Below are 16715 nucleotides of genomic sequence, written 5' to 3' on the forward strand. Positions count from 1 at the left end.
ATAAATACAGCACTCATTTGCACAGCTCTGAAAGGCTTAACAGCAGTATAGCTAATGTTACTTTACACATTCACACATTACCCACAAGGAAAAAAAAAAATCAAAAACCTGTTTACACACTTATATAAATAAATTACATACATGGCTGCCAGTCTGAGGAGAAAAAGCGAAAGACGTAGCTGAAGACACACCAAAATATTCCTACATATGGTTTGTACACACCAAGGATGACTGAAGATTCAATGACATGTGGAAACATGGTAAATATGCCAAGCAAACAAATATATATGAAAGGGTGGTCGACCATTTCCATTCTCTTTACTCCACGCCATCAAATGTGACTCTACTCAGGGTTACCGTAGTGTTTTGTAGCCACACAGATGGAAGTCACATGTCTCATACAGTGTTGTCCCCAGCACCTATGTCCTGGGTGCTGCACCCGGCTGTTATTACTAGGCACCCGCCTCTTGGGCATACTTGCCTACCTTTGGCAAGTTGTACCCGGGACAGGGGCATGTCGACGGGGCGGGACACGGTGAATCGCGTCATTTTGCCCCCCCCCCCCCCTTCGCATAAAATATGCTTTTTTTGTCACGGGGGCTGGGCCAAAATGACGCGATGCACTGCGAATCGTCATTTTACCCATGAAATTGAGGGATGCGGGAGATTTGCCAGCTCTCCCGGGAGTCCGTGAGACCAACCCGAATTTCGGGAGTCTCCCGGACATTCTGGGAGAGTTGGCAAGTATGCTCTTGGGGAACAACAGAGTCCTATTTTAATAGAATAAACCATTGTTTCTCCTATTAGAACAGGCACTATGTGAGCAATACAGCCAGTAGTGTGTGTTAGACCACTGACCACCAGTCTGACCAGTCCTGGCAGGTGTGGGCAATAACCTCCAACATTTCTCAGAGGATTACAACTGCTCCTTCCCCCTTTCAGGCTACTTTTTAATGCCACCCGGCTGGCAAACTTTTCTTGGGAGAGCACTGCTCATACTTACCTGTATGAAGATCTGAAACCACATAGCACAACAGATCTAGTACGTGCACAGTTCTATCTCAAAAAATGGGTATACAGATGCAATCCAGAAACTTGCCAAACACATGAACATTTCTACTAAACATAGTGATCTAGGACAAATAAAACACTTCCAACAAATAGTATTAAGTTGAGCAAATCGAAAAGTAAAAAGGCATAACATCTACAAATGATCATTATCATTTCCATACAACTGTTTTATGCATACAAAATATAGGCTTAAAAGTGGAAATAAAAATAGTCTATCAAATAATATACTAGGCAGATACATAATACAGCTACTAAAAGAAAAGTAGCAGGCCCTGCAAAACTGGGACAGTCACAGAGAAAGGCAAGTACTTCTCATTTTTACTGCTTTGTGCCCCAGGACATTGCCAGATGATACCAAGGGGAAATCTCACACGGAGAAATTATCATTAATCACACTGTGGTTATTAGCGCCTCTCACACTTCCGTTAAGACCTCCACAAGACACAAACAAACCGCACGTAATTTATAGTGCTGTAGGTTTAGGGATTGCAGGACTCTACAGTGAGACAGGATTAAAAGAATACAGCTAAGTAAACAGGGGGGTTAAACGCTTCTACAAGACCATCTATGAAAATGCAAAGAGAAAGACATTATGCCCAGGCACATAAAACACACACCTAACTATATCATCACATAATCATTTTGAAACCTTATCGTGATTATAGGCTTTGCAGACACAGTAGTCTAGTTTCAGTTCTGGATTATTCAAAAGGCAAGTTCTATTTATATCAATGTGTGTAAAAGTATAGGATATTATACAATTTGCCTGTAATAACCATTAGTTATTAAATAACCATTTGTTATTTATAAAAGTTAGCCATCTGAACTGCAGCATTAAATAATAGCAACCAGGGAATAAAATGTTTAAAGACATCTATAAAAGGCTGAAGCCTTACATATTAAATTGTATATAATACTTACCTGACATTTATTGTTGGTTAGTTACACTCTAATAGAACGAGTCTTACAGCTACTTTCCTCTGTTGTCAACAGAGGGAAAGATCAAACATTAAAAACAACAACAACCATTTAAAGTGGAAGGGAAAGGGGATACAGACCACATACCAGTTGTGTTATTTTGTCATCATCACGTAGGCATTAAACACCAGTGACATCAGGAAAAACTGTCTGTATACCATTTTCCTCTGAAGTATGCCCTTTTCTAAATCTGGACATAATTAACAATCGTCCATTCCTCAGTGTCCTACAAATCTAATTTCATGGGACAAAGAACCCATAACAAATTGTTTGTTTGTCATTATTTAACAAAAATAAACCAACGTGTCCTACAAAATGATAAAGTTAATTATGCTAAAAACCCATAGTTTGTCTATGCTGGGAATGCGTGCATTTGAGAAAGGCCCAGATGTTTGTTATTTTTTTTTCCCCTTTTTATGTAGATAAAAATGTTACCCAACAAGGACGTCTCTCCCTGACCACGCCAACAAAATATGTAACATTATATATGTACGTGTGTTTATCGTACCTGCAACTGATTTTCCATATGTAACAATTATTGTTGCAATTTATGTATCTGAACTTCAAAAAAATGTTTAAAAAAATAAAACCAACATGAAGAAACTGCGTAAAAAAGTAAACACCAAGATTTAGTAGTTTGTAGAACTTTAGAAGCAATAACTTGAAATAATCCTTTTCTGTACGAGTTCACTAGTCTCTCATATTGTATTCGATCCCATTCATATAACACTACTTTAGTGCATTGATGGTTGAAGGCATTCGTTTCTGCACAGCTCTACTAAGAGCTAGCCATGGTGTCTCCGTGGGGCTGTGGTCTGGACTTTGACGTGACCATTCTAAAACCTTTATTCTTTGCAGTCAGGAATTGATTTGTAGATTTGCTGGTATACTTAGTATCATTGTAAAACAAGGTGAAAAATCGGTCATGGGTTACTGGTCACAATGGAGATTATATTTATCAAATGTATGACTTGGTAAGGACTAGATGATTGTTAATGTTGATATGTAAAAACACTGATTTGAAAAAGGAGTTTACCTTCTTTTTTACATGACTGTATGTACAATATCTATATATGTGCATTCAAGAATGTTACCCAAAGTTGCCATATCAATTTGGATACATTCTTTCACCATCAGAGGTATCACATGGAAGAGTCTTAAAAGTGGTATAAACAAAAGTTAGGGTTTTCGATTTAAAGGAAAAATTGCATCAGTTTAGAAAAGGCATGTTGGTTACTTGGACGTGATGCTTCCCCTTTAAGGGTATGTCAATATACACAGCTTCCTTGTTGACTCAAATTAAGAATGGGATTATTATAGAGCATTTCCCATAACACTGTACAACTGGGGACAAAAGTAATAATGTTTCGTAGTACAGACACATGTTAATGAAAAACAGTATGGAGGGCCTTACTCTTGAGAACTCACAATAATAAAAATCGAATAAAAAAATGTAACCTTCCACAACGTACTTACTATATTTATATTATGCCGAGCATGAACTTTCCATGTCTAATTACAATTTAATATTGTCTTTAAAAAATTATTCACTATATTTGTTATACATATTGGCAGTACCCTGGTCCTTAATTCTGTGCTCACACCTCTCCACACATTGGTTCCTGGCTGATGTCTCTGGATAACCAACTGGTGTCTGAAGGACCTACAATCACATCTCCTTATAGCATCCCACTGATAAGAGATGCTTAAATTTATGATGCGTAGCACAAATGTTATTTCTTTGACAGCCTCCATTGCATGGAGTAACGGTTATTCCCACCGCCATGTGGAGTCCCTGCTCCTGCTTCTAAGTCTTTGTACCTCACATTGGACATCAGTGTGTATTAAAGTACTTCCGCCCCAGAAGCTCAGCCTCTCTCCCTTTACTGAAGATCTGGCAAGAGTGCTGGGATAGGAACCACTACCAAGAAGTCCTCTGCCTTTTAGGAACATAGCTGCTGCTATACAGGTGCTGTAAAGTGCAACAGCTGCCTGGAGAAATGGCTCATGCGCAGTAAGTCACCTTTCACCAGCCAAATGCTGCTCTCTGACAGGTGTCCACCACCAGATGGCAAGTCTAAAACTGGATTTCGTTTCTATAATTTAGGGTGCTGTTTATGCTTTGCTCCTTACTGCAATATCGCTGTCCTTGACCTACAGCCTGCCAAGTCTGTTACTACTACGTGTATATATAGCAGATAATACATGCATATATTTGGTATTTGAATCTAGTTTTAGTTTTTAGCTTAAAGAACAGGAGTGTGATCTAGTTTTAGGTTTCTCTGAACACAGATCACACTCCACATCCAGTGTGGGGAGACACATTTCAGTAAAGAATATTATTACCCCCACAGAGAGATGACCACCGTTAGAGAAGGTCCAGGATGGAGTCCTTTCATGTGTCAACCACACTCTCAAAACAAAACAAACATTCTCACAAGACTGTATGAATTTAATGTCTCTGGTAGATATTCCCGGGCACTAGTTGGGTAACTATTTACTTAAGAATGTCACTCAAGGAGCATTTCACTTTTTGTGCACAATTTTAATGAAATTGTATAAACCTAGTGATACATAAAACAATGCAATACATATAACAGGAGAATTCCTATTTTAGATACAGCACTTATAAACTACAAAAACAGATAAATGTAACACATAATGATACTTAACAATGCTTTTATCTGGTATTGCAAAAACGTTTATAGTGCCTCTTTGTTGAATTCATTTTGTTGGTTGTTAATTACACGTTTGCAAAAAGGGTGGTAAATCCTTGTAATATATTGTTCACAAATGTAAGAGTTTCCTAACTTGATTCAGTGGTTGTACGTTGTTTGTATTAACATCTGTTTGTGTTGTATATATCCTTCTCTTTTCTCTATGATTGGCTAATTGGATCCATGGCCAGTCCACATGTAGGGGTTTCACTAGTTCCATGTTGACAATGTAAATGAATCGCTTGTTGTCCATTTAATGCGTTCACATATGCTTGGAGTTGCACGTGTAGGGCCAACCACTGCTGTTGGCCCTAAAGGAACATATCTCTAAAACTTCTACTAAAGGAGGACAAAAGACTCTCTGGTCTGTCTTAGCGCCACAATACTTTTCAGAGGGGAGATTTAGAGGAGGAAGAAGTGAACCAAGAAACTTACATTTTACTACACATTTAATTCAAGAGGATATTGAGTACTTTTTCAAAGATAAGGAAAGACTTAATATATTTAAATCAAAAGGAAGAACCAGGTTTTCCTTTGAAAGATTGAATGTTTGATCCACCACCCGAGGAGGATATGGTCTTTCACGTACATGATAAAGGCAAAAATGTTAGAGAGCTAGAATCTTCCAAACCAAAGACTTTCATTCCAAAATGAATACTAAAAATATATGCAATAACAGGAGATAAATAGAAGTGCAGGGACACCTAAAAGAGTACATGCAGCTATCCCACAAGGTAGCCCCTAGAACATCTTTGCTAGTGAGTGCTGGAACATTTACAGTGACCATATGGATGAAAGGCAAGAGACAATAGAGCACATATTATTGCTGGCTGAATTTGGTGCACTCAGTAGTAGCAAGAATAACTACTTCACGCCTTATGCAATGACAGGCAGATATAGCATCAAAGCAAAATCCACACTTCTGTCTTGAATGTGAACTAATCACTCACCCAAAATTAGACCAAATCATGGCAAACACTGCAGGGAAAATTAATTTCTTCCCGCAGCCAAAGAGACAGGAAACACATAAAAGCAGTAAACTGTCCACATTAGGGCTGGAAGACTGTGCAAAGAAGTTATTTTTGCTGGTTGTGAGTGCATACACACTTCCAGACCTGCCCAACATCATTCTGCCATTGATCGTGATTTTTAGGAAGTTTAGAAAACAGAAATCAACAGATATGATGTGTTTTGGTATGATAAAACATGATCGTGCGAGTGTACACACTCTTGCAACAACTCAACGGTAGTGAATGGTGTAATCTGCATGATAATTGCATAGATGTGTATCCAGCTTTAGACTGAAAGCTCTTACCAGCAACTCTCTCTACTGACATCTGCACTTCCTTTGTTAAGCACATATTTATTAAGTCTGTTTTATGCTCGCTTGGTAATTTTGTATGATTTGCTAGTCTGACTGTCGCCTTATTTTGCAGCACCTTTTATATAAACAACGATAAACATCTATAGGCGAAAAAGGTTGAGGTCTGGCAATTGCCTAGAACTCAACGCTCCCAGAAAGAGGAACATTTGTAGCATCAAGTACTTCAAGAACCAAAAAGACTCACCTTGCCCTTCAAGAAGTTCTTCAGGACATGAGCAAAAGGTCCCAGAAGAATTACCAAACAATCAAATTATAGCAGATGGAATTCCCACCTGTTTCAGGTAAAGAGGTCTTCAGGAGAATTCAGAGCAATACTTGATCTTCACTTACTCAATAGACTTAAGGTTAAGTTAATTCAGGATGAAATCCATCAGATTAGCAAACAAGGTGTTGAAGCAAGCGATCCGGCTGACAAACCTGCACCTAAAAGATGTATACTTGTATATTCTAGTGTTCAAAGCTTCCTGCGGTTCTGTATCATGGACTAATACAGAAGCATCACGTTTGGCAATACCTCCAAACACTTTTTCAGATTTTAGTAATCTTTCTGGTCCATCTCAGTTTACAAGGCATTGCCATTCTAAACCATATTCTTCTCAAGATTGGTGTCTACTATATAACGGACAGGAATCTCAGGCGCTTCTTGATGTATTAGCAGAAGATAATCAGCTGTGAATTATGGAATTCAAACGTCATTCTACTACATCTGCGAGACTATGCTCCCAGCTAACAGGGAAGCAGGTAGTCACTGCAGACAGTTCACCAGGCCACAATTCCCCTCAGCCCATTGTAGGTAGACTTTTTCAATCAATGGAATATGAATACCAGTTGTTATTCTAAAGGAATACTCACAAAAAAGGCAATGGTGATATTATGCTGGAAGCCGAAATCACAACAATCTCAGGAACGGTATATTTTGAAAGACAATGACTACAGGGCAGGATTTTTGGGTCAGGGATTATTGTTCAGGACTCAGACTGCGCAAGAAGAGAAGACATCTCAGAAGTTGTCCTCTTGAATTGGAGTACTACTTCTGAGGCCAAGTGGTGTACCTTTCCCTATAGCCTTACAGAAGACTATAGAAGGGAATAGCAAGAGTCCATTCAGACAAGCTTTTATCAAATAAATTAAAACATGACAACCAAAAACCTAGGGATCTCTTTGAAAATAGGTTTATTACGCATTTTAAAAAAAAGTTGTCTAGAGTTCGTATTTGAATGCCAAGCGCTGTCAAGCAGTTACAGGAAACTATTCAATACACGAGGTCTGAAGTCAGGAGAGAAAGAGCATGTGAAGCCAAACATGTCCAATGGTAAATACCAGGGCAGATCCAAGAAAACAAATATATTTTAGAACGGTGAATAACATACAATATCAAAATGTGCCCATTACTGCTAGGTCACATGGCAGATTATATAAATATTTATATACATAATTACAACAAAGCCCTTAAAAGCAGTTGCCTTTTGTTCAGCTCTCATGAGGGTTGCGCTGGATACCCAGTGACATTACTGAAACATCCACCTAGAGAGACATAATAGGGCAGTGGAGAAAAGCAAAACATAAAATAAAAATGGAAGTTTAAAAAATAAGTAAATTAAATGGCCCGTCACCCATCGAACATATTTTCATGCCGCAGATGTGACATACCATCAGAGATCATGTAAAAAAAAAAAAAAAAAAAAAAAAAGTAAAACATCACTGTACTCAGGAGAAAAAGCCTGGTTTTCTAAAGCTTATATATATATATATATATATATATATATATATATATATATATATAAAAAAGAAGAATATATTCGTTACAATATCCGGCCAAGAAAAAAAAAAAAAAAAAAAAAAAAAAAAAAAAAAAAAAGACACAACCCTCTGTCTACATATATCATTCCCATTTAAAAGATTCAATCCAAAAAGTAACGTTTGATCAGGTCACAAATAGAGTTGTTTCTTCTCTGCTTTGGAAGCTAGTCCACACCAAACTTCTCAATGAATTAATTCTATTTAATAACAGATGAAAGAAAGGACATACACAAAGCACATACATATTACCATAAAGGTACTGCTCTGTCCAGATCACAGGGGAAATTAATTACAACTCTTGTGAACCGCTCTTTTCAGTCACATATTAGAAGTAAGAGGACTTTTCTCCCTCTAATATTGTGCATATACTCATTTTATTTACCCATTTGTTCACCACAAACACTGGTTTTGTAAAAGAAAAAAAATGGCGGAAGTTCAGGCATATTACCTTTATCCTACAAAAAAATAATTCTGAATTAGTTGACACATACTAGAATAAAAAATAAAGCAAGATACTTTCTTGTTTTTCACAGTTTTGGGTTTGTTTTTTTAAACCATGTTGATAATTTGGGTTGGATGTGAAGCAGTTGGGGGTTTATATAGCGTTGTATGTGGGTGTACAGCCCAGCTGCTGTGCCAAGTACAGCAGCACTCTGCGTTATCACAATCATCAGCGCCACTAATTCCGCAGCGCTGTACAGAGGAGGGAGAGGGAGACACGAAGGTCAATTTTATAGCAGTCAATTGACCTACTAGTATGTTTCTGGAGTGTGGGATGAAACCCACACAAACACGGGGAGAACATACAAACTCCACACAGATAATAAGGTCCTGGTTGGGAATTACACTAACGACCCCAGTGCTGTGAGGCAGAAGTGCTAACCACTAAGCCACTGTGCTGCTCATATATAGTTTAACCACATACATTACATGAACTGGAGTATAAAACACAAAGTTCAAAAGGAAGACAGGCCAAAGACCTAAACAATGTCACAGACTGGGTAGGATAATTCCAAAACCAAACTCAATGACATGACCTTTTTAACATAAAAAAAAAAAATTAAAAAAAATAATAATTAATAAAAAAGGACTTTATAGCAAAAAAACAAAACATTTGCGCCAATGTCGCAAGGGTTGCCAGGCAGTTACTGGCAACTATGAATGTGAAGTTTGTAAACGCTCATAAAATGTAATTGAAGGCCAAATTAAAACAACTTCCTACAACACACGTAAGAGCTTATCAAAAGATCAACATGTAATTACTGGCGTTAGTGTATGAATTCTAGAGTACATTTCTCCATATTATCCTCAGCAGCAGCATTTAATAACATACTGAAACGAATAGTTTATGCTTCATACAAAACACAAAATATTAGCACAGATGCCAGCTAATCCAGCCATTGCAGATTTCCCTAGAGTCAACGCTTACCAACTCTGTTCCATTCTCCAATATCTGAAGAACTTATTGGATTGTACAAACCGATGTGCCCAACACATCTATATGGTCCCCAGTTTAGGTAACGGAGCTATTCAACCAACAGTAGAAAACACTTGTTAGCAATACACATTTTAGTTAGTTACGCACCTTGTGACTGTTGTGCTGTCCAGTATAGAAGCGTGACCCTCAATAATATGCAACACCTGCATGATTCTCCAAGTGCTGTCCACCCACATACAGCAAGTAAGCACTTTCCCTGTCTGTGCTCTCCACCCACTTACAGTGAGCTGACATTCTTCCCCTCAGTCTCAGGAGACTATACAATACAAACCTACCCACATACACCATGCAAGCACTTCACATCGCATGGCAGAGAGAGTCCGGTTTTCTACAAAACAGTTCAAGATTTCCACCCATCACAGAAACAGTTTTCTGGTTTAGGTAACCTATATCATCTTTATGCACCCTTTTCAATATTACCTTGATAAGCAGCAAACAATTCTGCGATTACATATTCACAACAGATTAACCACCCAGATTATAAGGAGTGCCCTTAACAAATTGCCATGCAGAACGCAACAGGTTTCCTCCCCAACAGCCAAGCAAAATGGACAACAAGACAATAGGAAAGTATACAAGAGACTTCTACAATTCAAATAGATATAGCACACAGAGATGGAAATAAACAAATAAAAAAAAAACTGAGGAATTAAACTGCAAAATTTACTTGTTAGATCTGTTTACTACTTTTTTTTTTGTGGGTGGTAGGGTTTTTTTTGTTTCTTTTTTATATAAAACTGCCTAATTGGCTTCTAAAACTCTGGTTTACCATTTTGTTTACAGTAAAAAATAAAGGACTATTTTTGTAATACCAGACAAAACTAAGGTGTAAATACGCTAATCACACTTGTCTAATAATTTTAGAATTTTGAGGAGATATATAAAAGTTTACTGGTATTTGTGGCAGGTATTAAAATATGCTACCTTCAATATTTTATGGAGAATTGTTTAATCACATTAACTTGTCGTACATCAAATTTACTTGGATCTATTTTATGGGGGGTGGGGGACCACACAGTGTTTCATAAGTGTAGAAGTGTAAACTATCAAAATAAAAATTATTTTGTTTACACAACTTTAAATGGAGAGAAAAAAAAATAATAAAGTATCCAAAGTGTTATCTACATTAACTAATGTAAACGTAGATTTAAAAGGCATTCTGTAAATTATTTGATTACTTTTCGAAAATAGATGTTGCCTCTCTTTAAATATTTCTAGCTTTCGATATAAATATTTATACAAACAAAATGTCCACCAACAATAGTGTGTTAATTACATCATATACACTTCAATGTAGAGTTCCCTCGGTAAACTGCACTGTAATGTTAGTGGTAAGCATTTTGTGTACATTACTATACAACTTGCTTTACGCAATATCTCCTCTACAATTAATGTGTCATTTAAGAGCAATACGAAAACAGTCTCCAGAACAGAACATTAATATTCGGTACATTGCATTAGTCAAGTATGAAGATTTCACTGTTAGAGTTAAATATATAAAATTATGTAAACAATACACTGTTTAGTTTTGCTTTGTCCACAATGGCATCAATATATAGTGAAGTCATCTTATAATGTACATCATGTTCTGATCACATTAAATATTGCATAACTTGAAAAAAAATCCATTACAGGTTCAATATGTATAGCTCCTCAAACGATTCTCAAATATTTATATTTTTAACAGGAGAGAGGGATTAGTGAGTCGTACTGGATTTTAATAGAAAAAAAGAACACAAATTAAAAAAAAAAAAAAAAAGGTAATTAACCACTTAAATGATTTGATTGTGTTTCTTTACTCTGTAGCCATGTACACTCTAGGGATAAATGTGATTTAAACTACACAATCCTTTATAGAAACAAACTTCAATAACAGAAAGAACCTGATTTGTGAGACTCTGTCATCTAGACAGCAGACATATAAACCTCAGTTACCCAGCTAAATATACATTGAATAAAACGTTGAACAACCCATGTGTCAATTTTAGATCTACTTACAATGACAGACAATGAATCTGCCATCACAAAAATACACTGGCAATGAAATCTACATTGTACAGTTCTTATGGCTCTCTCACACACAGCGACACTGTGGTCCGATTTTAGTGTCAGTCAAAATCGCAGCTTATACCCGACAAATACCGCTGGAGGAAGCGAGTTAATCTAACTTAACTGCCAATGACAACATGGTCCCAACAACCAGTCACTGTGTGACTGTCTACATTGTAATATCATAGGCCAGAGTGTATACTTATTCCTATGGATAGCAGCGGTTAATAAAAAGTTACTAAATTCTGTATTTCTTTTAGATAACTTTAGATAAGCTATTTTATCCTGGGATAATCCTTATAAAGATCCTTGAAAATAATCCTTACTGGTATAGGTGAAATGTACTTTCTCGTAAGATCAATTGTGATTGGATATATTTTATAAACCAGGAATACAAATTTGCATTGACATTACATATTTCTAAATTGTAATAACATACTATGTATATTAAGAATGCATCATATAAATAATATTACTTATATTATCAGAGCAATTTGCAGTATTAAGCATATTACACTAATGATACCTATATTATTATTGCTACATACCTTTTGCTTTAAAGCCCATTACTACAGGTTCATAAAGTACTACACTGGTCTCTCCCATATATTGTGTTCACTATATCGTTTGATTTACAGTATGTATCATACATAGTATATTAACATATTCCATCCATAGGCCAACATGAAAACATGTAATTGTTAACTTGTACAGCAAATTATATCAATCTGCTTCTGATCAGTAAATTGTGTACAATTCATTTTGTTCAGTTGAATTGTTCATAACTACAGCATTTAGCTAAGTAGTTGGAAAAGTACTTGCTATTATTTTTTTAACAAGTTGAAGAATATAGCACATAGAATATTAAAAAAATAAAAAAAAATAATATATAGAATGCTGTCCATTTGCAAACTATAAAAAAAAAAAAAAAAAAAAAAAAAGTAAAAAAAGTAAATACACAAAACTTGAGTAAGGCCTAGTGAGTTTGTCCAGCCCAAAATTGAAAATGTAAAAAAATATGAAGAAAAGTGCCTAGTTTCTATGCAGGCTGGGTGTTTCAATTCTGTTAATAATGAAAACCTGTGGTTTACTTTTTAGTACATTGCCTGACAACATTCACACCATGTGTATAATGTATAAAAGAATAAAGTGACTTCATCAATAAAAAAAGTGGATGTGAGAACGTCCTAAAACTTTAAACCTTCTTATTGGAAGAATCAATAAGAATCCCGGTCAAGTTCATACCTGCCAGCCTTTTGGAACTCCTTTCCGGGAGATCCCAGGCAGGGGGGCGGGGTTGGAGGTGGATCGTGTAATTTTGCCGCCCCCCAAATCCCCCCCCCCCCACGACAAAATGACATTTTTGTTGCGGGGGCGGGGCCAAACTGACGCAATTCACCGCGAATCGCGTCATTTTCACAGGAAGATCCCGTTTGCGGGATAGTTGCCAGCTCTCCAGGGAGCCCTACCCGAATTTTGGGAGTCATTGGCAAGTATGGTCAAGTTTCAAAACTTTCCTTAAAAAAAATATCTATATAGAAGTATAGACAAAGTTGTATACACAACAGAGTTATTAAAATCATTTTGCTACTAAAGATCCCACTTTGATCACTCTCACTGTTTAAATGAAAACATTCCTTTCTTCTAATGCCACTCTTGTATTACACACTAGTCCTTACATGAAACAGTTTCTAAGGATGCTTGGGTGTTACACATTGTAAACAAAGCACATTGCCTCAATGTGGCCTATATCATGTAGCACATTATGGAGAGTAGGCAAGTAACCAGGAATCACAGTTCTGAATAGACTATACCTCATAATTGACTACTCTCCCGGAATGTCCGGGGGACTCCTGAATTTTTGGGAGTTCTCCCGGACTCCCGAGAGAGCAGGCAAAAATCCCGGATCCAGGTGTCCTCGCTGTTGAAGATGATGCATTTAGCCCCGCCCCCTGCTGTGATTGGCTAAAATGATTGACAGGGGGCAGAGCCTAACTGTGCCCCACACATGGCCACGCCCCTCAACGGACCCCCTCCCGGACAGATGCCTCAAAAAGTAGGCAAGTATGCTATACCAGGGCCGTAACTAGGGCTGTGCGACAGGGGCGACCGCCCATGGCGCAACGCTTAAGGGGGGCGCAATTTAAGAATATTTTAGGTTAATTTGGTTAAAATTGAGGGCTAGAGGGGCGGCATTTGTCTTTTTCATCCCGGGCGCTAGAATTCTAAGTTACGGCTCTGTGCTATACCTTGGTAAATTCAACTGTTGTGTCCCTTTGCTACATCTGATTCTTCTGTACACTGCACCTTGTGTGACAATCACATTTTGTAGCTCTGAGGCTGCATAATAGGCCTGACAGCAAACTTGACCTCTTTAGTACTTTTATTACTGTACTAAAACTTTAGGAGACTGTATACGTCTAGATCCTATTTATAAGATAGCCATATTCAACTTTGTGTAAAATGACTATTAAACACCCACCACTTATTTATGAACTACAGAAAGTCTCACTTATGACCCAAGACTCTCATAAGTTTGAAGCTCATGTGTCCATACAGATAATATAACATTCATTAGAAAGCCTATGACTATTATTGCCAACGAGGAAGCATGTTTTGTAAATACATCCGATCGATAGACTGTTAGCTCTGCTGGTCAGGATTTGCAACCGTATGTCCATATGTATTCCTATGGTCAAATCTATAATGTGATATTTTATAATGAGATGCATATGTTACTGCTAATATAAATCAGACACATTTTCTCATCTCCCAATGCATACAATATGTTGTACTCCTAAGAATCTGTGTGTACGATGTCACACAAACTATATGTTCAGACGTCTAAAGACATAATAATGTAAATAGAACAGTATTTGAAAAGACAGATATCTCCAGGACATACAAGTGTTTGGGAAAAACATGTATGTTAAACGTGTGCTCACCTGGCCTGTGCTTCATCCAGACTCTGGTCAGTGATGGTCATAATTTGCTGTAATATATCCCCTATGTCCTGTTTTCTGCCCCCCTCCCCCTCGGTGGCCCCAGTGCCATCCTGCATGTGTTGGGACAGGCTGGGGTGCCCTGCCATCCCCACCCCAGGGTGGCTGTGCATTAGCCTGGGCTGATCATCCATCTCCAGGACCGAGCCCTGCTCTGCAGCACCCTCCGTGCACCCTGTGCGCTCTGCAGCTCCTGTGCTGTGTTGTTGCAGCGCACAGGGAACTCTTATTGTTCTTCTCTCTCCTGCCTTTGTTGTGGGTCCCTCCTTTTAATCCCAGGGCGCAGGAATCCGTCCAGATCCGGACAAGTCCAGTAGACCAGGGAAAGGATCCAGGCAGAGGCGGCGGGGGGGGGGGAGCTCACACCGAGAGCTCTCCCGGAGGGTGAGGTCTATACCGGAGCAGGGAAGTTCCACACAGCTCGGTGTCCTGCTTTTGTTTGGACTCAGACTCTGCTCTCCTCCCTCCCTCCTGTGTCTATCCCTCTCTCCTCTAGAGCTGACACACAGCACAGAATGGAGACAGAGCTCCCACCTCCTACGCGCTGATTGGTGGAGAGACGGACAGAGCACCGCCCACCTCAGCTTGGAATAGGTGGCCTCACAGGTCACTCCCCTCCCCCTCCTCTCCTTTTCTCCTGTCAATCATTGAGGTTCAGAGGTGGAGAATGTGAGAGAGAGAGAAGAAAAGAGGAGCCAGCAGCCAGAGTCTTAAAGGCGACCGTGCATTATTATACATTATACAGAATGTGTGTGATGTGTGGCTGTAGGAGGATCAGGCTAGTATCATTACTAATAGAATCTCCTTTTCCTTATTTGTTATCTTCATCTAGATATATCCTAATATTTGTATCAAGTTCTGCTGGATGGTATCCTATACCAGCTGTCTACTATTAATTTGTGGGCAATAACAACACGTTCTGAAATACATATGGCGATAAATAAGTAGAACTCTTCAGGCTCAGAGTAGCTTGTTAAAGACACATGTTTTATATGTTACTGACCACCCTGTGTTGATTCCCACTGTCAAATTGCTGGCCCAACGGCATTTAACCCTTGAAAAACTGCAGCTACTTATTCAAAATGCTAAAAATGCTATCTGTGCCCACTTTGCCACCTGATTGCATGCCCAAAACAGCATTGGGCCAGGCAAAAGACAGATGTTTTATATGTAACTGACCACCCAGTTTTGATTCCCACTGTCAAATTGCTGGCCCAACGGCATTTAACCCTTGAAAAACTGCAGCTACTTATTCAAAATGCAAAAAATGCTATCTGTGCCCACCTTGCCACCTGATTGCATGCCCGAAACAGCGTTGGGCCAGGCAAAAGACAGATATTTTATATGTAACTGACCACCCTGTGTTGATTCCCACTGTCAAATTGCTGGCCCAACGGCATTTAACCTTTGAAAAACTGCAGCTACTTATTCAAAATGATAAAATATGTTGACTTTGCCCACTTTGCACCCTGATTTCATGCCCATAACCTTGTTGGGTGAGGCAAAATGCTAATGCATTTTGTATAAGGGACCCCCTGTAGTGTTAATTTGATGTGAAATCAGTGATCCAAATTGATTTAATCCTTTAAAAATAAGCTTTTCTGAATAAGAAGCTGGAGCATGAATTAGAACCGAATAAGAAGCTAACTTCAGCCTCATTCAGATTCTGTAATTTTTGTATTGCATGTTACAAAAGAAAACAAATGATTGGTATGGGCACCCATGGCCGGATTAAAGGAACTCCGTGGGCCCCCCTGTGAGATACCCCCCCCCCCTCCGTGAGCCCTCCCCAAGCGCTTACCTTTTTCTCCTGGGATTGTAGTCCTTCCGTGGCACGCTGTGTGCTCCTTACTGAGGAAATCTCGTGTGAGTGAGACTCACAAGATCAGGCGCGGGCTGGCACATTTCTGCCCCGGGGGCGCACAGGCGGCCGCATCACATGACACGCGATGCAGCCGCATCGCGTGTCATGTGATGCGGCCGCCTGTGCGCTGACGCGGCCGCATCGCGTATCTTGTGATGCGGCCACTGGTAATATTGCATCCACGGGGGGGGCCCAAACAGCATCAGACTGAGCGTCCCTGCCCTCTGGCCCAGCCCGCGCCTGCACAAGATCTCCTCAGTAGGGAGACAACCAGCACCGCGGAAGGAATACAGTGACAGTGCTCAGCAGCACTGATCGGGCTGGAGGCGCCCCCGCCCCTGGCCCGATCAAT

General features: G+C 38.9%; 1 protein-coding gene across 7 annotated transcripts in view; it reads right to left on the reverse strand.

Annotated features, from left to right (window-relative positions):
- LOC142099253 (pre-B-cell leukemia transcription factor 1) overlaps nt 1–15008 on the reverse strand; it is a 100299-nt gene extending 85291 nt beyond the window's left edge. For 6 of the 7 annotated variants that reach the window (XM_075182520.1, XM_075182515.1, XM_075182519.1 and 3 more), the window contains exon 1: nt 14443–15008. In XM_075182520.1, coding sequence (XP_075038621.1) covers nt 14443–14633 — 191 coding nt within the window. In that variant the 5' untranslated portion in view covers nt 14634–15008. The remainder of the gene's footprint in view (nt 1–14442) is intronic. The other variant, XM_075182518.1, reaches the window with a different exon arrangement.
- Between the last annotated feature and the right edge of the window lie 1707 nt (nt 15009–16715).

Source organism: Mixophyes fleayi, chromosome 8, assembly GCF_038048845.1.
Source record: "Mixophyes fleayi isolate aMixFle1 chromosome 8, aMixFle1.hap1, whole genome shotgun sequence".
NCBI lineage: Eukaryota > Metazoa > Chordata > Amphibia > Anura > Limnodynastidae > Mixophyes > Mixophyes fleayi.